The 24,204-nt window shown below is 49.3% G+C and overlaps 11 protein-coding genes across 11 annotated transcripts; 7 read left to right on the forward strand and 4 right to left on the reverse strand.

The window, feature by feature from the left end:
- Positions 1-134: 134 nt before the first annotated feature.
- Positions 135-2,432, reverse strand: N7511_002704 (uncharacterized protein; the record flags this gene model as incomplete). The annotated part of the gene is made up of 2 exons (XM_057125129.1): positions 135-1,942; positions 2,039-2,432. 2 exons carry the CDS (start codon positions 2,430-2,432, stop codon positions 135-137), a joined length of 2,202 nt encoding a protein of 733 aa, XP_056987288.1.
- Positions 2,433-4,068: 1,636 nt separating this feature from the next.
- N7511_002705 (uncharacterized protein) lies at positions 4,069-6,242 on the forward strand (the record flags this gene model as incomplete). The annotated part of the gene is made up of 6 exons (XM_057125130.1): positions 4,069-4,283; positions 4,335-4,554; positions 4,607-4,685; positions 4,759-5,107; positions 5,167-5,608; positions 5,694-6,242. The coding sequence occupies 6 exons, from the start codon at positions 4,069-4,071 to the stop codon at positions 6,240-6,242; spliced, it is 1,854 nt and encodes a 617-aa protein (XP_056987289.1).
- A 935-nt stretch (positions 6,243-7,177) lies between these two features.
- Positions 7,178-8,814, forward strand: N7511_002706 (NADH:flavin oxidoreductase/NADH oxidase family protein; the record flags this gene model as incomplete). Its single annotated transcript, XM_057125131.1, has 6 exons — positions 7,178-7,246; positions 7,305-7,407; positions 7,478-7,897; positions 7,986-8,005; positions 8,070-8,666; positions 8,749-8,814. The coding sequence occupies 6 exons, from the start codon at positions 7,178-7,180 to the stop codon at positions 8,812-8,814; spliced, it is 1,275 nt and encodes a 424-aa protein (XP_056987290.1).
- A 1,912-nt stretch (positions 8,815-10,726) lies between these two features.
- Positions 10,727-11,464, forward strand: N7511_002707 (uncharacterized protein; the record flags this gene model as incomplete). The annotated part of the gene is made up of 1 exon (XM_057125132.1): positions 10,727-11,464. The coding sequence occupies one exon, from the start codon at positions 10,727-10,729 to the stop codon at positions 11,462-11,464; it is 738 nt and encodes a 245-aa protein (XP_056987291.1).
- Positions 11,465-14,227: 2,763 nt separating this feature from the next.
- Positions 14,228-15,625, reverse strand: N7511_002708 (acyltransferase family protein; the record flags this gene model as incomplete). Its single annotated transcript, XM_057125133.1, has 1 exon — positions 14,228-15,625. One exon carries the CDS (start codon positions 15,623-15,625, stop codon positions 14,228-14,230), a length of 1,398 nt encoding a protein of 465 aa, XP_056987292.1.
- A 520-nt stretch (positions 15,626-16,145) lies between these two features.
- Positions 16,146-17,229, forward strand: N7511_002709 (uncharacterized protein; the record flags this gene model as incomplete). Its single annotated transcript, XM_057125134.1, has 2 exons — positions 16,146-16,218; positions 16,283-17,229. The coding sequence occupies 2 exons, from the start codon at positions 16,146-16,148 to the stop codon at positions 17,227-17,229; spliced, it is 1,020 nt and encodes a 339-aa protein (XP_056987293.1).
- A 642-nt stretch (positions 17,230-17,871) lies between these two features.
- N7511_002710 (uncharacterized protein) lies at positions 17,872-18,738 on the forward strand (the record flags this gene model as incomplete). Its single annotated transcript, XM_057125135.1, has 2 exons — positions 17,872-17,875; positions 17,927-18,738. 2 exons carry the CDS (start codon positions 17,872-17,874, stop codon positions 18,736-18,738), a joined length of 816 nt encoding a protein of 271 aa, XP_056987294.1.
- A 108-nt stretch (positions 18,739-18,846) lies between these two features.
- Positions 18,847-19,618, reverse strand: N7511_002711 (GNAT family N-acetyltransferase; the record flags this gene model as incomplete). The annotated part of the gene is made up of 2 exons (XM_057125136.1): positions 18,847-19,103; positions 19,162-19,618. 2 exons carry the CDS (start codon positions 19,616-19,618, stop codon positions 18,847-18,849), a joined length of 714 nt encoding a protein of 237 aa, XP_056987295.1.
- Positions 19,619-19,883: 265 nt separating this feature from the next.
- N7511_002712 (uncharacterized protein) lies at positions 19,884-20,705 on the forward strand (the record flags this gene model as incomplete). Its single annotated transcript, XM_057125137.1, has 1 exon — positions 19,884-20,705. The coding sequence occupies one exon, from the start codon at positions 19,884-19,886 to the stop codon at positions 20,703-20,705; it is 822 nt and encodes a 273-aa protein (XP_056987296.1).
- Positions 20,706-21,251: 546 nt separating this feature from the next.
- Positions 21,252-21,923, forward strand: N7511_002713 (uncharacterized protein; the record flags this gene model as incomplete). The annotated part of the gene is made up of 1 exon (XM_057125138.1): positions 21,252-21,923. The coding sequence occupies one exon, from the start codon at positions 21,252-21,254 to the stop codon at positions 21,921-21,923; it is 672 nt and encodes a 223-aa protein (XP_056987297.1).
- A 274-nt stretch (positions 21,924-22,197) lies between these two features.
- Positions 22,198-24,053, reverse strand: N7511_002714 (MFS general substrate transporter; the record flags this gene model as incomplete). The annotated part of the gene is made up of 6 exons (XM_057125139.1): positions 22,198-22,934; positions 22,987-23,003; positions 23,057-23,621; positions 23,679-23,790; positions 23,845-23,884; positions 23,932-24,053. 6 exons carry the CDS (start codon positions 24,051-24,053, stop codon positions 22,198-22,200), a joined length of 1,593 nt encoding a protein of 530 aa, XP_056987298.1.
- Between the last annotated feature and the right edge of the window lie 151 nt (positions 24,054-24,204).

Consider the following 24,204-nt stretch of genomic DNA (forward strand, 5'->3'; position numbering starts at 1 on the left):
CGTGTAATCATTTTCATTTCATAGACATGTCCATATCGTGAATCATGGGAGATCCTTCGCAGTTTACGTTTACCAACCAGATAGATCTCCACCAACATAAAATTAACAAGCAATAAATCACGTCAATTGCCATCTCAGTGCCTTCCAGCGACATCAAAGATATCGTTTCGCCATGTATGGCCCAGTCCACGCGTCTCATCTCCATCATCAATAGCCTCCTGCGCACCAATCGCCTCATCATTCCAGGTTTTGACAATACTTCCTGGAGCATAAACACCCTCAAAAGGCCCAGTCTTCAATGGAGAAAGCCCAATTCTAGCCTCGACATCTGAGTCGGCAGGTTTAAGGCGTGCAAGGACAGCTCTTATGAACGAAGCCAGATCCTGCGGATTAGCAATACGCGCAGCACGCAGCCGTTCTCTTGCAAATACTAGCTCCCGATTCAACGCAAACGCTGCAGCAACAATCTCCTCTGCGATCTTTTTCTCCAAAACACGACGGACAAGATGTTTCAGGAATGGTTTCGTCAGCCAGAGCAAGAACCTCCATTTGCTACGCTTGACTTGGTAATCAAGCTTGTGAATGTGCACATGCACGCCGCGTAGTGAGAAGATTTGATCAAGACGGCCGCGCCCCACTTCAACGTCGAGCGAGATGTCAATTCCACGGCGGTCAAGATAGAAGCTGGCGATGCCTTCGTCTCTAAGATGGAAGAGACCTGTATGTGTGCGGAACCAGTAGCCAAAATCTTGGGCACTGATGTTTAGGCCTTGGACTGTTACCGTGAAGGCTGTTTTCATGAGCGTCTCCGTGCGCTTGGAGTGGGTCTTTACGATGTCAATGTCGTTTCGAGTGAGAATGTGCATGCGATAAGGCAGGAAAGAGGAGAAGTTCACTGTGTGGCCTGGTTCGAGAATTAGATTTTCAAGGAGTAAATCCATTTCCGGGGCAGATATTTCAAGTCGTGGAATTGGCACGTATTGGATTAATCGAAGGAAGACTGGGAGGAAGACATTCACTATGTCGGCTGGGAGGTCGGTTTGTTTATCGTTGTAGGCAGTCCAAGCATGCTGGTATACTTTCTTGGTGGCATTGATTAACTTGTATACGACGGGGTCCTCGGGTACACTGCTTAATGTTCGTTTCGCTTGTGCTAGGAAATCGTCCATATCCTTGCGTAGACTCGACTCGAAGCCGACTTTCTCGGATTGCTGCTTGAGCTCATCTAGCTTCTCTGGCGCGGAATCAAAAAAGGCTGGGTCGGTAAGCATGTCCTGCAATGAGGTCCCGACCTCTCCTAGTAGACCATCGAATTCCGGGTCTTTATTCGCATGGCGGAGGACATCATGGAACTGCTGCTGAAGCTGGTCCCATTCCTTGGGATCTCCAAAAGAGCGCAAGAGGACCCAGAATTCGTCGACAGCTCGCTTTAAATCGGTATTAACATCAAAGTCTTCTTGAGTGACAGAGGTGGATTCCTCTGCAGCGTCGGCGTAGATTTTAGCATAGCGCTTGAGCAATTCAGCCAATGTCGAGACCGAGTCAGAGTAGTCAGTTCTCTCGCGAAGCCTGGTAACGGCTTGCTTCAATCGGAATAATAAAGTATCCCTCTCACGGCCCGAGAGATGTTCCTTGGCACTCTGCACAGCATCATGGCCTGTATGCACAGCACCATCCCCGACAGCATCTGCGATATGTGCGATTTCCTCCCTCACCTCATGCGCAGACAATTCATGACCAGAATCAGCCCCTGCGCCATTCAGCGCCTTTGCCTCCTCATCGGAAGGCTTGACCTGCTTTGCAGCAACTTTTGAAGATTCAGCAAGTGACTCGGCCGTATCAGCAAAGATTTGCCGCCCAACAGTCACAACATCATCAACAAAAAGTCGGAAATCGGCATTAGTCAAGAGTAGGCTCCCAACGGTACGGAAACTATCATAAGCTTTAAAGTAGTGTCAGCGAATGACCATCCATGGTGCAACCCACGCCAAGCCCCCCGACGCTGGAGAGACGTATGTGCTAAGGTAGAGCGACCCACCAGCTTTAGTATCAGCCCGCGCCTTCACGAGGGCAGCCTGCTGCGAAACCCTCCCACTATCCACTGAGACCCGCGAACGGGCCAGGCGCCACAGGAATTCCTGGAGTTGATCGTCGTTGTTCTTCGCGGCGAGGAACTCGATGAAGGTCTGGATCCACAGTCGAGTATCCCGCACTAGCTGGCGACCGACGCTACCAATATCCTTGTTGGCGAGATTCAGGACGTCGGATGCCAGAAGGGTGCGCACATTGCTGATTGTTTGTTCGGTTGTTGGCATATACCCTTCAGAGAGGGCGCGGAGCATCTGGTAGCTGTGTAGCTTCTGGTGGAGGCGGCGCTGACGGGAGGTGTCGTCCTCGTACCGTGGGAGCAGGGGTTCTGTTTCAGTGGGCATTTTTGGAATCAGCCCAATGGGCAGCTTTGTGGCAGGCTCAAGATGGAATGCTTTGTGGTGTGATTTGAATGCGATGATACAGTACTGGTGGTGATGTTGGTTCGGAGCTTGGGCTAGGGAGAACCTGTTTCGGGCACATGACGACACCTGATGTTACGCTAATGTTTTGTTCTTGTATACCACAGGTATTTGACCTCTACAACAATTCAATTCCACTCCATTGAAGATATTTCATATGGAATGGATACAATTAGGGATGCAGTATGGACCAGGAGCTGTCTACTGCTAACGTAGCTCGCATAGCTCGGGTGATCGTCTGGGGAGAGCTATGGAGTTCAACCATTGGGCCAGGGCTCCATCGTCTAGACCAGGGCTTACACTAAAATATTCATTAAATTAGTTCACATATCAAATAATGTCCTTTTGGAGAAAAAAAAAAAAGAAACAATCGGTAACACTACAGTGCATTCTGAGGCATTTTCTGACATATGATCTCATTCCAAGGGAGTTTACGTATAGCTTCACCTCCTTGCATCTCCCACGCGACACTCACAGGCCAAGCCCTGACAAGCCTTTCCCAACGTTGGGAAGTGCTGGGACAACCCTAACGAATCCACTTGAATTATGCACTGTACGCCGTAAACCAGAGTCTGAGAATTATTAATAGAAGACTCGCACAACGGACAAGGGGTCCAATCAGTGTGAGGCAAATCCCTAGATTCCGTGAGCTGATGTGGCCAGTGGATGCTGTTCCAGCCCTAGAAAGGGAACTCCGAATGGGAGCAAGAAAAAAAATTGAAATGTGGCCGTACTGGATATATACCCCTGGAGGGGGCCCGTCGGCGGCTGAGGCCATTCACGGAGCAGATATCACCAACACGGCGGATTCGAAACACCCCCAAAGCACTCACCGGTGAGGACACGACCGGCTGGTTTTCCTATCGAGGCTATGTAGGCGACTCCATCAGCGGCAGTCTCCGTCGCCGACCGCCGAATATATTTTCCCGCGATCTTCTAGAAGGCAAAGAGGGAAAAAAGGGCAGAACAGACTAACCACTCCACTTCGGCACTATCTGCGGCTCTGGAAGCTCGTAGCTGTGGAGTCGAAGGCGCCAGATCCATGGCGGTCCCTCCCCGGCTATAACGTCCAATCAGAGGGAGCCAAAGAGGATTCACAGTTCTACACGTAAATGTCAGCACTCATACAGGGAGATATACTCCGAATGCCCATTTTCGTATGCATCACACACGTCAAGACTCTCAACCCTTCAGACTCACCTGTACGGCGTAGTTATTAGCTATTCCGCATAAATCCCGCACCGGTACGTAGCGAGAACGTAACTCAGAGACCAATCCCTGTGATGTCTCATGTCCAATATTCAACTGATCTCCGCATTGTCGGAGTCGGCGTCTCCACCCTCCCCTTGCTCTCTCCAAAAAAATGGGAAAAAAAAAGCATTGGATCCAGATTCCTCACTCTTTCACGCACAACGGTTCGCTGTCATCACCGAAGACCATACCCACATGGGTCCCTTCCGTAACCCCCCCGAGTCTTCCCGATCTCGAATCATGACTCTTTTGTTACTATACGTCGCCGTGTGTCCCGGTTAATTATCTGGTTCTTTTCCCATTCGGAATGCTTGCTTCCCAGGGGAAATTTAATATGTTGCGAGTACATAAAAACTGCTCGACGTCTGCTCCCAGATCTTTTTTTTCTTCATACATTTCCACCTCGAACTTGAGTAAGCAACCTCAGTCGATCACAATGGCTCGATACCCTCAAGTTTCTACTCAACAAGCCCGGCCGGTGCATGCCACCCCGGCGCCCTTTGTCAACCACGCCTCGCCAGCGTAAGTCGATTGCGACAAGATGCGACGACGCCATCACTGACCTTCGTATAGTGACGCCAATTACGATACCGCCAACCCGTCATACATTCGCAAGTACCTGCGCACCTACGGCCTCACTCCTCCTCGCGCCGAGGGCTACGAGACCCAAAAGACACGATGCCTGGCTCAGCTGGGTCTGAAGAACACCCCCATCGACAAATTCCTCTACCTCAGCACCCTGCGCAAGAACAATGTGCACCTTTTCTACCGTCTCGTGACCGACCATCTCCGGGTACGTTGAACTGCACGTGACTGGACCGGGGGCAGAACTAATATCCCTGCAGGAAATGACGCCTCTGATCTACACCCCCGTGGTTGGCGAGGCCTGCCAACGCTGGTCTGAGATCTACCAGCAGCCCGAAGGTAAATTGCATTTCCCCGCACGAATAAGATACGAATTCGACACGAATTAGAACCGGAGCTAACGAGTCTGCAGGAATGTACCTGAGCTGGGAGGATCGTGGAAACCTCGCTTCCGTCATTGCCAATTGGCCCCAGCCCAATGTTGAGATCACATGTATCACCGATGGCTCCCGCATTCTCGGCCTGGGTGATCTTGGTATCAACGGCATGGGTATCCCCATTGGCAAGCTTGCTCTATACACCGCCTGTGCGGGTATTCGTCCCGAGGCCACCCTGCCTCTGACTCTCGATCTGGGCACTGGTAACAAGGCCCTCCGGGAAGACCCGTTGTACATGGGTAGCCGTCGTGACAAGATCTCCCCCGAGGAGGAGCGGGAGTTCTTGGACGAGTTGATGGCTGCTCTCACTGAGCGCTGGCCCGGGTAAGTGACTCATCTTCACATGCATCTCGGGTGATCTTCAGTTCTAACAAAGCTTCTAGTATCGTCATCCAATTCGAGGATTTCAAGAACCCCTTCCCCGCTCTCGAGCGTTACCGTGATCTATACACCTGCTTCAACGATGACATCCAGGGTACTGGTGCTGTCATCCTGGGCGGTGTCATCAACGCTGTCAAGCGCGCCGGTTTGCCCTGCAAGGAGCACCGCGCTGTCTTCTTCGGAGCCGGTAGCGCCGGTGTCGGTGTTGCCCGTCAGATCGTCGAGTTCTTCATGCGCGAAGGCATGACCGAGGATGAGGCCCGCAACTGCTTCTACCTCGTCGACACCAAGGGTCTCGTCACTGCTGACCGCGGTGACAAGCTCGCTGACCACAAGGTCTACTTCGCTCGCCAGGACAACAATGGCGAGCAGTTCAAGACCCTCGAAGAGGTTGTTGACCACGTCAAGCCCTCCATCCTGATGGGTCTCTCCACCATGGGCGGTGTCTTCACCCCCGAGATCCTCCGCAAGATGGCTGACTGGAACACCGCTCCCCTCATCTTCCCCCTCTCCAACCCCCTCCTCCAAGTCCGAGTGTGACTTCGAGACCGCTGTCAAGAACACTGATGGTCGCTGCCTCTTCGCCTCCGGCTCTCCCTTCCCCAACTGTACCTTCACCAACTCCGCTGGCGAGACCCGCACCTACTACCCCGGTCAGGGTAACAACATGTATGTCTTCCCCGGTATCGGCCTCGGTAGCATCCTGTCCAAGGCCGTCCGTGTCACCGACAGCATGATCTACGCCTCCGGTGATGCCCTCTCTCAAGCTCTCACCCCTGAGGAGCTCGAGCGTGGTCTCCTCTACCCTGACATCACTCGCATCCGCGAGGTCAGCATCGTCGTCACTCGCAAGGTGATGCGCGCCGCCCAGGAGGACAAGGTCGACCGGGAGACTGCGCTCCGTACCATGAACGACATCGAGTTGGACAACTGGATCAAGGCCCGCATGTACGATCCTCACACTGAGGTCCGCGCTCTCGAGCGTGAGGTCGGTCACTTGCTCTCCAGCCTCGGCACAATTTCGCCCCCCATCACGGCGAACGGCTCCCCCACCGAGGAGAAGAATGCCAAGCTGTAAGGTGTGCATGTTTTCTTCTGTACTCAAAATTGCTCTTCATCATCTGTGGCGCTTGCATTGGTTTCACATTTTTGTCCTTGAACACGAAAACACTTGTTCTAATCACGGTCAGCGACTAGGATCTCTGCGTGATGGACTGACTTGACCTTTTTGTCGTCTTTTACTTTCTGGCTTCGAGCGCGCTCTTCTTGTTCCTTTTTTCATCCTTCTCCTCTGCTTTTCGGGATTGGACACGACATTTGTTGCCCCTTTTTTTCTTCTGATTGAATACCCATTACCTATTTGCTTTTCGGTCCCTTGGAGGGCTTTGCATTGTGGGAATAGTTAGGAAATAACTTTGCCATATGAATGAACACATACTATTTAACTCTTCTTCTTGGTAATCAGTAACGACTAAGTATTACTCTGTATATTCTGTAGACTGGAAATACGTTCATCCTTTTTTTCATCCGTGCTTTCACGTGGCAAGCGGATGAACCCAACTCCCCGAAAGTTTACTGGGCTCCACACCCAGACGCACATCTCGTAGGCCTCGCCTGTCCCCACATAGTTAAAGCTTCAATGCCTCTCATTCGTGCTTGCGCTCGGGGACATCAATCTCTCCGGGGAATCTTGATTACTAAGGATCTCCGGCCGAGGTAGATGCAATTTTCATGTTGAAGACTTCAATTGTGCTTCGAGGGGCTTCTATCCTTGATTTAGGGCTTAATCAGTGATCTATATATTAGCCGGTGAGTATCAAATTCCTAGTGACTATTTCAAACACTTCATTGACCCGAATTGTAGGTTTTTTGTTGAAATTGATTGTCTTGGGATTCCCTCCTCACGACATATAGTACCTTGCATCCTCTATTGGGGTATAGTATACTTTCTCCAAGTACACGGCAAAGACAGTATATCGCATATCGAATCGTGCAAACAAGAAAAGCTCCATCATGCCGTCCCCTCTTGCAGACCCCGTCAAGCTGCCATGTGGACTTGTTTTACCAAACAGATTGAGCAAGGCGAGCACATACTTCTCATACCTCCCTTCGGAAAGCCCAATACTAACAGAATTGCCAGGCCGCCATGGCCGAGCTCATGGCTAAGAAGAATCAACCCACAGACCCCCTCCTCGACGCCTACACTCAATGGTCCGAAGGTGGATGGGGTAGCATCCTAACAGGTAAGTCATCGCCCAACTATAAAGTCAACCTACCTCATACAACAAATCCCAACCTGACAACTCCAAACAGGAAACGTACAGGTAGACGTAAACCACATGGGCAGCCCCTTCGACCCAGCTCTACACGCCGAATACAAAGGCCCAGAAAGCAACAGCAGCCTAGTATCGGAATGGAAGAAATACGCAGACGCAACCCAGAAACACGGCACACCGGCGATAGTGCAAATCTGCCACCCAGGACGCCAGTCGTTCCGCGTGGCCGGTTACCGTGGTATGTTCGCGCCGACTCTAGCGCCGTCTGCGGTGCCTATTAAGGTTGGCGATGGTTTGCTTGAGAGGATGGTTAGCTGTCTTGCTTGGTCGCAGCCTAAGGAGATGACCCACGCCGATATCGAGCGTGTCATCAGGCAATTCGTTGACACGGCTCGGCTCATGGCTGATGCTGGGTTTTCTGGGGTTGAGCTGCATGGTGCGCATGGATATCTGATTGGTATGTTCTTTTTCTACTCTTTCTTTCTCTTTCTCTTTCTCTTTTTTCCCACAGGGGACTAGAAATCACGGTGACTGACACAATCTAGATCAATTCCTCAACAGCAAAGTATGAAACACCACCACCAACACCCCAACATATCAAAAGACTAAAACCAAACTAACAACCCCAGACCAACCTCCGAACAGACGCCTACGGTGGCACGCCCTCCAAGCGCGCCAGATTCGTCCTCGACATCCTGACCGAAACCCGCAAAGTCGTCCCCTCGACCTTCTGCATCGGCATAAAACTAAACTCAGCCGACCACAGCTCCGCCAGCTTCGAAGAAACAATGACTCAAATCGCCCTGCTAGCCGAAGCCGGCATCGACTTTATGGAAATCAGCGGCGGAAGCTACGAAGATCCCAAGATGATGGGCTATGCCAAAACAGACACATCGGTAACTGAAAAGCCCAAATCCGAACGCACGGCTGCGCGCGAGGCCTTCTTCCTTGAATTCTCGAAGGAGGTCCGGAAGCGCCATCCTGGTCTGGTGCTTATGTTGACTGGTGGGTTCCGGACACGGGCTGGTGCCGAGTCGGCTATTCTCGATGGGGCTTGTGATCTTGTTGGCATTGGAAGGCCTGCGGCTATTGATCCGAAGTTCCCGTTGCTTTTGTTGGATGAGAGTGTTGCTGAGGGGGATGCTGTGCTGCCTTTGAATAAGGCGCCTGTTCCTTGGTATACGCGCTTTTTGCCGCTGCATCTTGTTGGGGCTGGGGCTGAGAGTGTGAGTTTTCGTTCTCTTTTTTTCTTTTATTTTTTGAGTTCTGTTTTTGAGTGTATGCGGTTGCTGACTTTGGTTCGGATAGACTTATTACGCTGGTCAGATTCAGCGCTTGGCTAAGGGTATTGCTACTATGGTGCCGCCCTTGTGAATTGTTGTATAGTGTCTGTTGGTTGTCTTGGTATTTGTTTTAATAGATTGACTTGGGTTCTTTGGTGTTTTTGTATACTTACATTGCTGAATGTATCAGGCTTTTCGTATTTACCTCGCTGATAATCATAACTTCTTAATGTGAAGAAAGAATTGGACACCTGTTAGCGAAATTTCTCACCGAATTTTAGCTGACTGAAGGAGGTGGAGCTGTAATCTACGCGCAGCGAGTACCTCACTCGTCACTCTACTTGCTTGGTGTGGAGCTGATATTGAGGATGACACAAGCCTGCTGGCCCATATCTATACTTCGATGACATGCGCTATCTGCCTATTGTGTTTGCCTCATCCCCGATTCAATTGACCTAGCACTAGGTATGCCCACTTCCTATCCCACTGTTCCGACGCCTCATCAGAACCGAAGGTGCTCTATGTCTCCCAGATTCTTAGTGTAATGCTGGACTCAGGGTCAAGAGATCGACATGGCTTTTATTCAATGAGAATATGATGGCATGAGATGTGAGTGATCAAGAATCAGTTATTGAAAATTCATCCATTCAGTATCTACACTATATTATTTCTTCTCGACGTCATTTCGAAGTAGTGTTTGCCTTGGTTGTTTCTACATTATTTGTTGACATCTTCTACCGGACCCTAGGTTCTCTATTGGGATCTTCATTACTTAGTGGACTACCCTCTCCCTTTACACTTGTATTCTAGTGAAATGGCTTAGTTCATGGGATCATAGGAAGAAATAGACTTTCATTGGGGTTACTCTATTGTATTCTGTATACTCAATCTGAACATCAGGCTGGCTTGATAGCACTGACTTCCAAGACAAAGTCTGACACTCCAGCTCGACAGTAGAAGGGGAGAGTGGTGCTAACAACATGAAAAGGACTATTTGGAGAGTAGACTGTCAGTAAGTCTTTCTTTCCATTGTCTACTAGTTCGCCCACATCGGTAAAGTTGTTTTTGGCTAGACCCAGCTTAAACGATTTGGTATACTGTATGGAACGACCTGGGGCATTTTACTGGGCCGCTCAAGAATTGATCTACGCCAAGGCCTTGGCGGTGGGGCCAGAAACGAGTTGTCGAATGTGTGTTGGTCAAGCCGATATCATAATGACTGAACGTATGGGTAACTTATACCTCGATTGTACAGACGGGCGAAAGTCGTGCGATTCTGGGAGTGAAGCACCCAATCGCTAATATAACCGCCGTCAATGTGTAGTTAGTTAGTTACCGAGCGGGAGCTAACCTCAAACGAATGGGAGGGCGGTCGTCGAACATGAATACTAGGTTTGACTGGACCTCGCGTGAAAAGTTGGTGGCAGACTTTACAATCCCTAAAAGGGATACAAGTGTGAGATAGCTATATGAATGGGTGGTCATTGACCTGACGTTTTTGCAAGTGCAAGAATATCATTTGTTGTGGACTAGCGGGGTCGCACGATCTGTGGCCCTGAAGTACAGGGGAGGGACGGGAAAAGGTCTCTAGCCACGTCCTTCAGGTTGATAGTATCGCCTTTAGTCATTGGCCAGTCGCATGGTGCTAGTCGAAGAGGCTGAGTGTTAGCCTTTAGGTATGTAACCTCAATCGGGCCCCGCGGCCCCTTTGTTACGTTGCAGCATTCCGATGGCGTTCGAATGGCTTATATCTCCGGTTTGGCCCCAGCGCTACTGTCTGAAGCCCCTCACGACGAAGAATCAACACCAATAAAGTCCAATCCCCATTCGCCACGACTCCAGAACACATTTAGTTCTATGTGATCCTGCTTCTTTGGGTCACATGGCCGTCATGTATTTAGATCCTTCAGACCTCAGATAGATCCTGGCTCCCTAGAACTCCCTTGAATCTATCTTTTATTTTCTGCTTCTGCTCTCTCTGGAGCACATCTCAACCAGCAGGCATGAACAACGAAACTCAAATCCCTGTCTCTGATTGCAGCGGGCTGGTCGATCTCGAGGGACCCCCTGCTAGCGCGTGGTCACCGACCATGTTCATCAATGACCAGTTGGGATGGGACGAACTGCTGCAAGATATCCCCGAGCAGCCCAGTTCCCTGGAAACAGAAAGGATAGAAGGACGTCTGATCAAAACACCCTGCCAATGCTTTAGTCTGGCGCTCCAAACGATAAAGAAATTGGATCGATATCACAACCTTGACGCCCACGCAGTTGATAGTGTGCTGGGCGTGACTCAAGAAGCCGTTAAGATTTGCCGCCACTTCTACGATTGCGTGGCCAGTTGCCACCATAGCAATATTCTCCTGCATGTCACCATATTGCAACTGCTAGACACGCATTACGCGTCAATAGGCAGCTGGCTAATGTCGACTGCGGAAGCCAAGGATCAGAAACTCGATGTGGAAGTGGGCATTGGCGCGTTCCACTTAAAGGCCAGGCTGCACTCCATCGTGGGAAGAGCAATCCTTAGTTCGGAAATTATGGGAACAGCCAACTGCGCCATGAAGCTCTTTGAATTATTTCGAGTCTATGCATTCGAGAGTTCGATGGAGGAGTTGAAATGCCAGCGGGACTTACTGCAATCCCTTACCACGAGCCTGTATCAGAGTGCAAACGACATGTCTTTTTTAGGTTGCACGCCTGATCCTCTTCCGTCTTCCCTTACAGCAGATTCCTCATGATTGGGTAAACATGGTGCGATCGCGACTCGGAAGAAATGACCTTTTGACTATGGCCACCAAACAGCCTCAATATCGAATGTACATAGGGGCACAAGGAAAAGAGAAGGGAACGCAAAAGAAACAAGTGTTTGTCATTTCCACCCAGTTCAAAAGAAGCATTTTGTCAAACAACGCAAATAAAACATTTTGAAGATGCACGACGCTAGACGCCAGCATGCGCAAGAACGCATGTTTATCATTACGCACTAGCTAAAGAATCTATTTTTTATGAACTCAAGCTGATGAATCTTATTTTAATGAGACTCAGCAATATCTTCAACGCATCATTTCTCCCCAACACGCTGTTTAAACTTTCGCACACTCCACGGGCTCTCTTCATCTCCGAACCAAGGATTGCATGGACAATGCTTGGAACGCATGTCTGGTCAAAGATCTCGATGCCCCCGATCTTGATATTCAGCAATGTAGACGCATTATTGTCACTTATTTCAGACGAGATGATCTCATAGCATCTGACGAGTCGCTGTAAGATAGTAGTACAGAGCATTGATATCACTGGCCCTGAACAGGCGCGGCACCGACTGACTGTGTCACAAAATGTAAGGCCACTGTGCGCCGTAGACATAATTAAGTTCAGGTTTATGGGGGTTTGGATCGAGACTTCTATGTGGGACAAGGTGGATAATGCCGTCGAAAGGCATGAACACAATGTATTGGACTCTTCGTGAGAAGTGGCAGTCGGTTTGCATCGTGATCGGCTTCTGTTACTCATCTGTGATGCGTGACTGTCTGTGTACAATGGCATCAAGCCGCTGTACTGGGGGTCATGTGGCATGGTAGACCACGTCAACGGGTCTGTTTCGAGAACCTCAGTAGACACAATGTCACCGCTAGCATTGTCACTGCTCTCTTGCGAGTTCGCTTCGCGTGTTTTAAGTTCTGCTAAGCGCTTGGTCAACCGGGCCTTATCAGTAACGAGGTTTGAGTACTTACTAACTATCCTGTCCCTAACCGCGGGGACAATCAATGTCGCTTGGTGACTGCATTGCGGGTTATCTATTGTCGTCAGCTTCTATGAACACAAATTCCAATATTATAACCTGGGGGCTGATCTGGGGGCTGACCTGGTGAATGATCCAACATCTCGGAAAAACGCCGTTTCTTCCTCGGAGTCTCTGGAGTTGGAAGGCCCGTTTGTTCTTGACGCTCCGAAGAGAAGCTAAACGTACAGGTGTTGTTGTTATTGAGACATCTCTGACAGTGATCCCCATCCCGAACACATTTCAGTTTGAATCGATAACACTGATCACATGCCGAAGCACTGAATCCAGGTTTGATTCCTCTGCATGACGAGGATGACAAGGGAACTGATGTTGTCACAGAAAGCCCGACATCACAATCTTGCCTTCTTGCAGCCGAGTGAGGATTATTGACGGTAATGGTGTTGTTGGAACCTAAAGATAGACCAGTCAGTGGTTAGATGGAAGAAGCCTTGATATTGAAAGAGACGACGTGAACTCTCACCAACTTGATCAATGGCCGACTCCTGACCATTAGATATTGGCCGACTGTTGTCATCTCCATTATGATTCCGCTGAGCCTTGAGATTTTGGAGTCTCTTCTTAGGCCTGCCCATGAATTTCCCAAAACTATATGTGCACGGCGTAGAAGACTTGACGCAGCGTTGACAGCGGGGCAGTTCTCTGGTGCATTTCTGCTTTGTGCGATGACACTGGTCACATGCATTCGTTTCCAACTGAGCATTGGAATTATGATTCATTGCGATCCCGGATTTCAAGGCCGTTTGCAGAAGAAAAAAGAATTGTTGACGATATGAGACCATTCTAACAATCTAAGCAGCCCACACAACATATACTATAGTGAGCCAAAGTTGGCGACATTGCCCCGCAGATTAGGCACCGAATCATGATTTCGCTCGGAATCCATAGTTGAATCTACTGCTTTCCCCTCTCTGTATTGCATCCCTATCGGATCTTCAGCTGACCCGCGGGCCCCATCTCCTGCCATGTAACCTGTAACCCATTCAAGACTTCCATTGTAGATCCCTAGACAGGGATATGCCCACGTGATAATGCTTGAATGCAATTCGTTATCCTCCAAGACATTTGCCATGCCACAATCAATGGCCACAATCGGAACAAGCAAGCAACGACTGGTCCATACAACATAGTCCCGCTCATTAAGGGTTATTCCGACTACCCTGGGTTGGATTTAGGGCGCCTGAAAGGCACGGAATAGCTTCTAGGGCATTCTGCAGGGAATACGTACGCCCCAGCCTATAGAATATTGTTGGCAGCGATTGCGTGACCCTAGGCGTGACACGACATGCTTAGATTTATGCGCTATACAAGCTTTCGGGGGCCGTTTTTATTCCGGTCCCCTCGTCTTATCAGCGGGGTATCTGGGCCTCCACACCGCTTCCTGGTCTCGATGCACTACACCGGGATCTGGAACCGACAGGATTATGCCATACAAAAATACTCGAGTATCTAGGAACCATTGATTGATAGAGCTTAGAAGCTTTACCAAGTAGTAAAGGATGATAGAGGTTAGAATTCTTACCAAGTGATGGAGGACAAGTCAACAGTGTGGACCCTTATAGTAAATGCGCAGACTATAAGGGCTGCAGTGCAGGTAAATACGGGCACGGATACACTTTAGCGGGGCTCGGGTAGAGGTGGGGGCCGCAGCTGGAAAATCCTTGGTAAAGAATCCTGGAGTGGGGGACGATCTGCTTTCAATCTATTCTATGGAGATCATATTCTCCCAGCGCTTAGCGAACATGATTGAAGTCTCGTCAACCAATCTCCAACAAAGATCTGCAATCCACCACACAACGGGGGTGACACAGACAGCTGCGAGCGCAAATCCGGCCCCATACCGCAGAGCCGTGTGATCCCCAGTCACTGCGCACATGAACGGAACCACGCTCCACCCCCATGCGGCAAGTATCGGCCAGTGGACCATGTAGAGGGAGAAGGATATTTTCCCCAGGTAGTCCGCGGGGGAGGTGCGAAACATGGCCTGCACGATGGGAAGGTGATCGATCGCTAGTACCACGAGTGCAGCTCCAATGGTATAGACGTTGGAATTCCAGGGAATGATTCGTGAAATCGTTCGATATCCAATGCTTGAGGACCCATATGCACCACGGGTATGGGGAATAGAGCACATCCAGATACCCAAAAGAAGGACGAAGGACCAGAGACCCACTGATAGACATTTCCAGAGATTAGAGGCAGACCTGGGATCTTTGTGGGGCGGGTGCAGGTGTCGACGGAGGTGGAACTCGGCCAAGGCCATACCGACGAGAAAGCACGAGATCTCCTTGCGCATGCACCACGCAGAAAGCATAATCAAGAAAAATAGCGTGATTAGGCGCACTGCAGGTCGGACTTTGCTCGAAGACACGATGAAAATGAACAGCAGGAATGAGCACCACAACTCCTGCGGGATAGTATACAATGGGACTGCATACTCCGATGCGCTCACATTTGGGAGTGGACGCAGCCACTCGTCTGGGTAAATTAACCGGCCCAGGACATACTCCACCCAATCAAGGAACTGGAGAGCAAAGTTGGGTTGTCGGATGGGGCCGTTCCAGTCCATGTCGATGGGGCTATCATAGTGAGATTGATATAGGCTGAATCGAACGCCGATCATGACGATAAATGTAACTGCTGTTGGAGGGAGAATCAATCGAATGGGGCGGCGGAGGGCAGCTGAAAACATCAGCTGGTGAAGACGCTCCCAATCCCGATCGTATATGGCTCGCAGGGGGCCAATCGAGAGAGAAAATCCAGAGATGATGAAGAATATTGATACCATCACGCTGCCGGAATATAAAAGCCGGATTCCAGGTAACTGGTAGAATTTTGGATGCTCTCCATACTCGTCGAGGAGTTTAGGATAGAATCGCATCAAGAAGTGCTCTGCAAAAACAGCCAGACAAGCGACTCCACGAAGACCAGTTAGATAACTGGTACTGCCCCAGCATCTTGTTGGTGCGGAACTCACACCAAAGTAGGCAGAGATGGGACTCGGCAACAGGAACAGACCAATTTCTCTAGATTTCAGTAGTAATTGGCGACCTTTTGTGGTAGTTGTAGACATGGACACATCAATTCCATAAGCTGGCATGTTATGGAGACTTTCTTGATCTTCATTATTCAAGGCCATTCTTTTACGCAGAGACTCAAAGAATCGATCTCAATGTCTCAGGTGTTACGTGGTCCGGACCATAACACAAACAAAGACGTTGAAGCGCAAAATAAGCTGAAAGAGACCCATCCGATGCAACATGCAGGATATACCTGGGCACCGACTGGTTGGACAAGGCAGATGAAGGTCCGGTGGACTTGGGCCAAGAGCTGCACTTGTTCCGCTCCGAAAGTTGAAACATTCGGAACAGACATCACTTTCGGAGGCTTTCACGCTAGAGCCAACAAACATCATTTCTCGTCAACATGCTAAAGGAAAATGGTGCTATCAGGTCCGCGAACGTGACTGGTCTTGTTGGCAGTGACATTCGGCATAGGCATAGGCATACTCTTCGGTCTATATATTGTTATCGGCACCATCATAAACACCTCTCTTTGATCTTTCTCCCGTGATCAACATCTGTTTGCACATGTGAATTGACCCCGACGGCCTTACCAAGATGAAGATTAGTTCTCTCGTTACTTTTGCGTCGATCGCGACTACGATCGCCGCCTTCCCACTCAATATTCCCAGTATGCTCACTCTGAATGTCCAATAAGTTTCAGTAATTTGAACACCTCCTAATACTATGTTTAGATAAACGCTCCATTGCTGAAGTCGATCGACGGGAGGTGCCATACTTTAAGTCGCCAATTATCCCACTGGTCGATAAGCGCGAGCCATCTAAGGAGAAGGTCGACAAGCGCGAGCCTAGCAAAGAGAAGGTCGACAAGCGCGAGCCCAGCAAGGAGAAGGTTGACAAGCGTGAGCCCAGCAAAGAGAAGGTTGATAAGCGCGAGCCTAGCAAAGAGAAGGTCGACAAGCGCGAGCCCAGCAAGGAGAAGGTCGACAAGCGCGAGCCCAGCAAGGAGAAGGTTGACAAGCGTGAGCCCAGCAAAGAGAAGGTCGACAAGCGCGAGCCCAGCAAGGAGAAGGTTGATAAGCGCGAGCCATCTAAGGAGAAGGTCGACAAGCGTGAACCCAGCAAAGAGAAGGTTGACAAGCGCGAGCCATCTAAGGAGAAGGTCGACAAGCGTGAACCCAGCAAAGAGAAGGTTGACAAGCGCGAGCCATCTAAGGAGAAGGTCGACAAGCGTGAACCCAGCAAAGAGAAGGTTGACAAGCGCGAGCCTAGCAAGGAGAAGGTTGACAAGCGTGAACCATCTAAGGAGAAGGTTGACAAGCGTGAACCCAGCAAAGAGAAGGTTGACAAGCGCGAGCCATCTAAGGAGAAGGTCGACAAGCGTGAACCCAGCAAAGAGAAGGTTGACAAGCGCGAGCCTAGCAAGGAGAAGGTTGACAAGCGTGAACCATCTAAGGAGAAGGTTGACAAGCGTGAACCCAGCAAAGAGAAGGTTGACAAGCGCGAGCCATCTAAGGAGAAGGTCGACAAGCGTGAACCCAGCAAGGAAAAGGTCGACAAGCGTGAGCCATCTAAGGAGAAGGTTGATAAGCGCGAGCCATCTAAGGAGAAGGTCGACAAGCGTGAACCTAGCAAAGAGAAGGTTGATAAGCGTGAGCCCAGCAAGGAGAAGGTCGACTAGGCTTTTCAAGTTGATGGATGCAATGAATTTCAGAGACGATGTACCATTGACCAGCCCTGTGGTGATATCTGGTGGTCAATTCTAGATAAGAGACAACATCTGTGAGCTCGAGCTGTACTAAGCATTCACAATGAGCCAAATTGCATGCAACTTTTCACACATCTTTATATCAAATTACTACGATAATTTTATTACGGCTATGGTGGGGAGGCCTTTCGTGCTTAAATTTGAAGAGTTATATGAGGAGCAATTAATTAATGTTGCATTTTGAACCGTCTTTCTACTTCAATATCTGGACGAGAGGCGATATTTCTCTATTCTGTTCGTCAGTATCATATTCAAAGATATGAGATACTATAAAATCTGCAGAGAAAAAAAATCCAAAGAGTGAAGTTATCTTTTTGGGCATCTAAAACACCATTCTCGCAAATATGCCGACTCTCTTGCTCCAAATTAACCAATCAATGGCCTCTACTATGGTCCGAATTTGGCCACTGGAAGAGGAAGAAGCCCCGATTTTGCCCATTCTGGTAAGCTCCCACTCTGTCTATACTTCGCACGGAGAAGCCACCTTGACCCGAAGCATATAGTTTCCGTTTTGATTTTATTTCTGCTTGGCAGGAACTTGTTTCGGTTTTCAGAATGTGTGAGTTTCACTCTGTTCCTCGATAACCCAATGCTCACAACAGCGTTGCAGCGCCATACTATGATTCTGGCCCCTCATCGCCCTCAGAATCGTCATCCAGATCGGAATATGATCGGGTACCTTTGGTCGAAGAGAACAATCCATTGAACGAAAAAGGGGAGTGTGATTTAGACCTCCCATCAAGTTTTCAGCCGAGTACCGCGAAGGAGATCTGGACGCGGATTGTGGAAACACCAAGGGCGCTCGTGGTTGCTACATGTTTCGCGACCACAGTTCTTCTTCTGATCGTTATCACCAGTTTCACCGTTCACAAACCGGGATCCTATGTTCGCATGTACACATTATCCCAGCAGAACGCTCTCCAGCCGGAATACCGAGACTCATTCGGTGGCCCTATGGAGCTTGGGGGTACATACCGCTGCGGCAGCTACCCCAGCGAAGCAAAATCATTGGGATGCGTGTTTGACCTCATGAATTTTGGTTGGACGGCACCCGAGTGTTATTATGAGGAAATATCTACCGCAGGGATAGCTAAAGGCCCGTACAAATTTTACTTGGATGAGGATCTCACTGTGGAAATTCCACAAGATGTCGCCCTGTCAGGTCGTGTGGTTGATGTGTATACAACGCGTCACTACCACCGAGAGCACTGCATATGGTCGCAGGCTGTGCTGGCACTAGCGATGAAAGATGACAATGTTTTGATTCCACAGGTAATTGCCCAGCAGAACCATACGGCACATTGTCAGCATTACGTCGAGGAATCTCAAGGGAAGCCTATGGAGAAAGTCGACACCTGGACACGTGTTGTCTATAATTCTTGTATCAAATTGTCCGAAGCCGATCTCCTCATCGTTGTTTGAATGGAAGCAGAATTGTTGTTATAGAAAGGGCAAAATAAATTAAATAAAACTGATAGAGCTCTCAATTCAATGGGTGATCTATATGTAGAGCAAGGAACACAAAATCATTCACAGGGAACCTTTAGAAGGCTCACGGACGAGGAAGTAATGAACCATAGGCTCAGTTCCACCATACTGGGAATAATCGGTCGACACGGTTTCTACCAGCTTGAATCCGAGATTGAGATATAGCTTCAAGGCAGCCGGCTCCGACATGACATAGGTCTTGATTGCGTGCTGGTCTGCGATCTCAAGCCCGCTCTGCACGAGCATGCTGCCAATTCCCCGCCGCCAGAACACAGGGTCTGTCGTCAAGTAATCCAGCACTAGAGCGGTATATCAGTTACAACAGCTACTGCTAATCATTGGTTGAGTTTAGCTTACTCAGAAACGGACCATCTCGCATAATTCGCGCATCGACCGCTTCCAGGGGCGCGCTGCGGTAACTCATCATTGATCCACCCTTCATGCCAATCGGACGACCGTTTTTGGTGCACGCCAGATATTGCTCCTCGTAGACTGCGCGGTCCGCTGGAGTTGCCTCCGCAACTTGAGCTTCCAGCCAGACATCGTTACTCTTTGCCAGAATGGTAGGTAGAATCCATCGAGCGTACCCAACAACTTGGCTGGTCTCGCGATCGATTACCTTTTGGTGCCGTTTTGTATCCCTTCCAGTCACTAAGTTCCAGGGAACCCGGTCTGTAGCTTTGGCTATGATGTCTTCCGGGGACGGGTCCTCCCACAGATGAGCCCAGTGGGGATCTGTGAGACGGGCGCCCATCATGGTCGCCGCAAGGCCCGGGGCGTCAGCAGGGAAACAAGGCTGAATCACAAATGACATGCTGGGCAGTGGCTGAAGGAGGGAGGAGTTCACTCTGCGGGTGTTGTCGGTCTCTCAATGGAGGGAAAGGTGGATTGGCTGGTGAAAGAGAGGGCTTCCATTGTCCGATAGATTTCGGGGCTATCTGCGTGCGGGGGTCCAGATTCGGCGACCCCAGCGGACGGACATGCTCAGGTGAATCTCGGCTACTAGTCTTATAGATCAAAAAGATCACTTAGCATGATACATTCTGCCTCTCTGTTTGACAGCATTAGCGACTGCATCCATGGCTGCCGAGATACGACCATTTACCAAAAGACTGCATGGCTGTACGGACTACCTTCCTCTCACCGCGAAATTTGAACGCGAACTAACCTCAATCAATTCTTCAGGGTTCCTCAGCCGCAGCTTGTCACGACTGGAAGAGGGCCCAGATGAGGCCGAAAAACCATTCGTGAGCAAGCGATCCAGCATGGACGATTCGAGCGACGAGGAGAATCTCAGCCTGCCAGTCGTGCGCAAACGCTCATATTGTCGCCCCAGAGCTTCGATAGTGGGTATAGCCTGTTTCGTCTTACTAGGAATGATTACTTTCGCCGTCTTGGTGACCGACAGCCGTAGCGGCAAAGTGCCTGATTCCCGTCCACCACAGGCTCAGGGCGGATCAGTCGTCACAGCGCACTGCGGTACTACACCCGAAGAAGCCAAAGCTCGCGGATGCTTCTGGGATATCATGAGCTTTGGCTGGATGCATCCTTCATGTTTTGATCGCGAGGAGTCCGCCCGTTGGGAGGCGCAATATGGGCCCTGGGAATGGTACTCGGAGCGGCCGGGCAACGAGACGGACTTGGTGCCACTCAAGGCGGAAGAATTGCCATATTCACCTGTTGTGTGGACAACGCAGGGCTACCATGTTCAACATTGTCTCTACGTTCTTAAGATGATCCACATGGCGGCTTTGATAGAGGCGTCGGTTTCTAACGAGGGGATTGAACTTGGTCATACGGACCATTGCACAAAACTTATCGGCAATCCAGAGTTGGTGGATTATGCGGACGTCAACACACGGGTTCATTTGCTCTTTGTTCAATGCGTCTCTTTAACATAAATCTATAAGAATGGGGGATGAAATGTGTCTTACTCTCGCATGATATCTCTAACCCCTATGACGGCGAATAAATGGAAATACGATATTCATTCTTTAACATGATTCTTCTCCGATTCCGCGATTACGCACTGAAATTTTAAATTCAATTATTTTCTCTCTCAAGTAAACCAAACTGTCATAAGATGGTGATTCTGTGGCCAGGCGTTCAGTTTCGGACTTTCCCAGGTTTGTCCCACTTTCGGCCCCATGTGAGAATCGGACTCGAAAAAAGCCCCGGACTTTTGGCTGACACCGGAACTATCTTCCAACAGAGTAGACAAGACGAGGAAATGAGACAAAATCGTATGTCCCGCAAAAAGCATGTTGTGGGTCGTGTACAGAGAAATGTAGCCGTGGGTGAACACAACACAACATTCCCTGGGAGTCACTACCGTTGCGTCCAAGTACTTCTCCGTTGCCTTGTGCATTCATCTATACCACTCCAACTCGTCTATTGCTTCACTTTTTATTCAGAGGGTGTTTCGATTCTAGAACCACATTCTCACCATGGCCTATCCAGGGAAATCAAAATACTCTGTACTCAACTCCTCTGACGCCGACCTTGACTCAGTACCGACACCAGCTCGCAAATCATCTTTCTCGCTCATTTCATTGCTCCTGCAAATAGCAACATTCGTTAGCTCTCTCACTCTCTTGGCTCTCTTTCTCTATAGCCCAAGAGCTTCATCCTCAGCCATATCGTCTCCCAGCACTGTGCTGCCCGTGGGCATGAGCCGGGTGAATCCCAGCACAGCACATCAACTCCAACCTTGTGGAAACGACGCAGCCACAGCGCGTGCCAACGGCTGTATCTTTGACCTTCTGACCCTGGCTTGGTTGGCACCTGAATGCTACGATGCGGACCTGAGCGCAGAATTCCTCGAGGATGCCTCGGAGACATTCTACTATGATGAGGATGCACAGCGCCCAATTGAAAGCTACGAAGTGTTGTCAGAACGTCCGCTGGGCGAATTTAGCTGGACAACACGCAAGTATCATATCTATCATTGTTCGTATGGGTGGCGATTGATGCACCGGGCCTTGGAAAGAGGTGGCATGGTGGAGAGCGGGCTAAGTAGTTATCATCATACGGAACATTGTACAGGTGCCTTGATGAACACTTCGGTGCCGATGGATGCGGTTATTACTCGGGTGGAGATATCTTATCCGGACTGTTGATAAGAGATTTCAATACTATATTTCCATCCGCTGTGGAATGTTGTGCAAGCTGTAGTGTGGTATAATCGATTGTTAGAAAAGATGACTTATAGTATGTTATCGAAGATATACCTTAAGGCTGATCATCCAAAATGACAGTGCTTTTCTGCTGAGTCTGTCGGCTCGCATAATATACAAGAGGTTACAGGTGAAACTATGCGATTTTTATGTTTTTATCAAAGAAACCGTTGAAGCCTTTAAATCAATTCTGGATACATTTTCATTTTCCACTCAACTAGATACCACGACCTAGATAAGCAGCACAAGCAGCTGCCACCACTCCGCATCGCAACACCCACGCCAGCGTCACTGTTGGTCCGAGATTGAGTGAGGTGGAAATTGCAAATATAAGACTACTGATAATGGCGGAGCAGATTTGCGGTAAGGAGATGGCAATGTTATGGACCCCCATCGTTGTAGCCGCCATTGACCGCGCCGGACCGGGTGAATGATTCGATGAGAATTGTTGCTTCTCAGCATCAATTTCATCATTTGTAGTAAACGAGCCAGAAGAAGAGGCAGCTTCCGGTACCCTCGTGGAGTGATCACGATACAAGGGGTTTGGGATGGACTCTTTAGCAATTTCTGCCCCGATGATCGCGAAAGGTGCCCATTGCGTGAGACCCCAAGAGATACCGAGGATAGCAACAAATACCACAGATGAGATGAAGTCTTCTCCCACAGTCAACCCAAAGAGACTTATTGAAGACAGAACGTGAGAAACCATCCACGCGCGAGGGAGGGTCAAGTTCCTCTTGATGCGACCCCATACATTCCCTATATCAGTCACGTCTCGTGTTCTATCGCCTGGATTGTCGTGAATTAGGTACGGAAGAGTAAAGTTGGTTATCAGTGCGACACATGAGAATAAGACCAATGCTAATGTGCCATGTCTTATGGATTCTTCATGCAGTGCATTATAGAAATGGTTGGAAGGAGGCCCCATTTTTATTAGGAGAAGGTTGGATTTGTCTATGAAGAATTTATGGTTAGATAAGGGTGCAGCATAAGGAGCTCAACTTACAAATTTTGCTCAGGTATCTGTGGTTTTGAAAATTAGTTATGAGATTTTTCCTGATCGACAGGGAACATACGTTACGCCATAAAACAGAAAAGGAAACCAAGCCAGCCAAGAGAAGAATTGAACTAGGCAAACTGTCTTCACTGTTGGAGGAAGATCTATTGCTGTTTTCTGAATTTCCCAGAACACTCGCCAAGCGCGGATCTTCTTCTGGGGCGAGGGAGTTGTTGCTAGACTTCGCTCTTTCGTAAAGTAGCAGGTAATCGCCACGGTACTCCCGAGGCATAGGGAGGCAATCAGACAGAGACCTTTGAATTGTATATTCTCGACCAACCCAGGCACACTTGGAATAGGCATTTTCAGGAACCCAGCGCCATAGCCGACCAAGTTGCCGAGGAGAACGATGCAGCTGGTAAATGTGCCAACTTCAGCCTGTTGCGTATCTGGACAGCAATCCACAGCGAGGGCTCTGAGGCCAGCTTGAACTGGCTGGAGCGAGATATTTAATACCCAGATCCAGAAAACTGCCAGCAGTTTGGTGATTAAACTAGGGGCACGGTTATACGGATTGACACCCAGCACGGAGCAAGTCAGCCGCATTGTCTCACTGGTCCATGCCAGCATATTGATGGAAACTACTGCAACCATAGTTCCATATATAATATATGGTCTTCGCCGGCCCCATCGGTGAGTACATGTATCACTTTTGTATCCGATGAATGGTTGGAGGAGAGTGCCGCATACTGGGCCAGACAGCCAGACCAGAGAAACAAGTGACGGTACAAGTCCAAGGGAGAGAAGAAACGGCTGTAAAGGATTAAAAAAGCCCATATCGAAGTCTCTATCAAGCAGTCCACTTACTGAGCCTGCCGCCATAACAGTCACCCAGGTCACTTGTAGACTAGACTTTAATTAGCAATAGTCGGACAGCACGGAATAGTCTCGCACCCTCCCATGCTTATTGCCAGACGGAATAATTCTCCCTTTCCCAATGGCCTTTTGACTTGGTTTCCAACAGCCCCGTCATTTTGCGATTCTGAACTTGTGACTGGCTCGTAGAGGTGGCTCATAATTACGACCTGGGCAATGCGAAGGCGAAATCAGAAAGGCGAATCCGGATACGTGAACAGTATCTCTCGTTATAGGAGAGAGTGATATTTTTTTCTCTTGATGCAAACGACATGTTCATTTTCTAGTGTCCTCTTACTTGAATTCTCATCT

This window comes from Penicillium nucicola, assembly GCF_028828085.1.
Source record: "Penicillium nucicola strain IBT 29836 chromosome Unknown utg000002l, whole genome shotgun sequence".
Taxonomy (NCBI): domain Eukaryota; kingdom Fungi; phylum Ascomycota; class Eurotiomycetes; order Eurotiales; family Aspergillaceae; genus Penicillium; species Penicillium nucicola.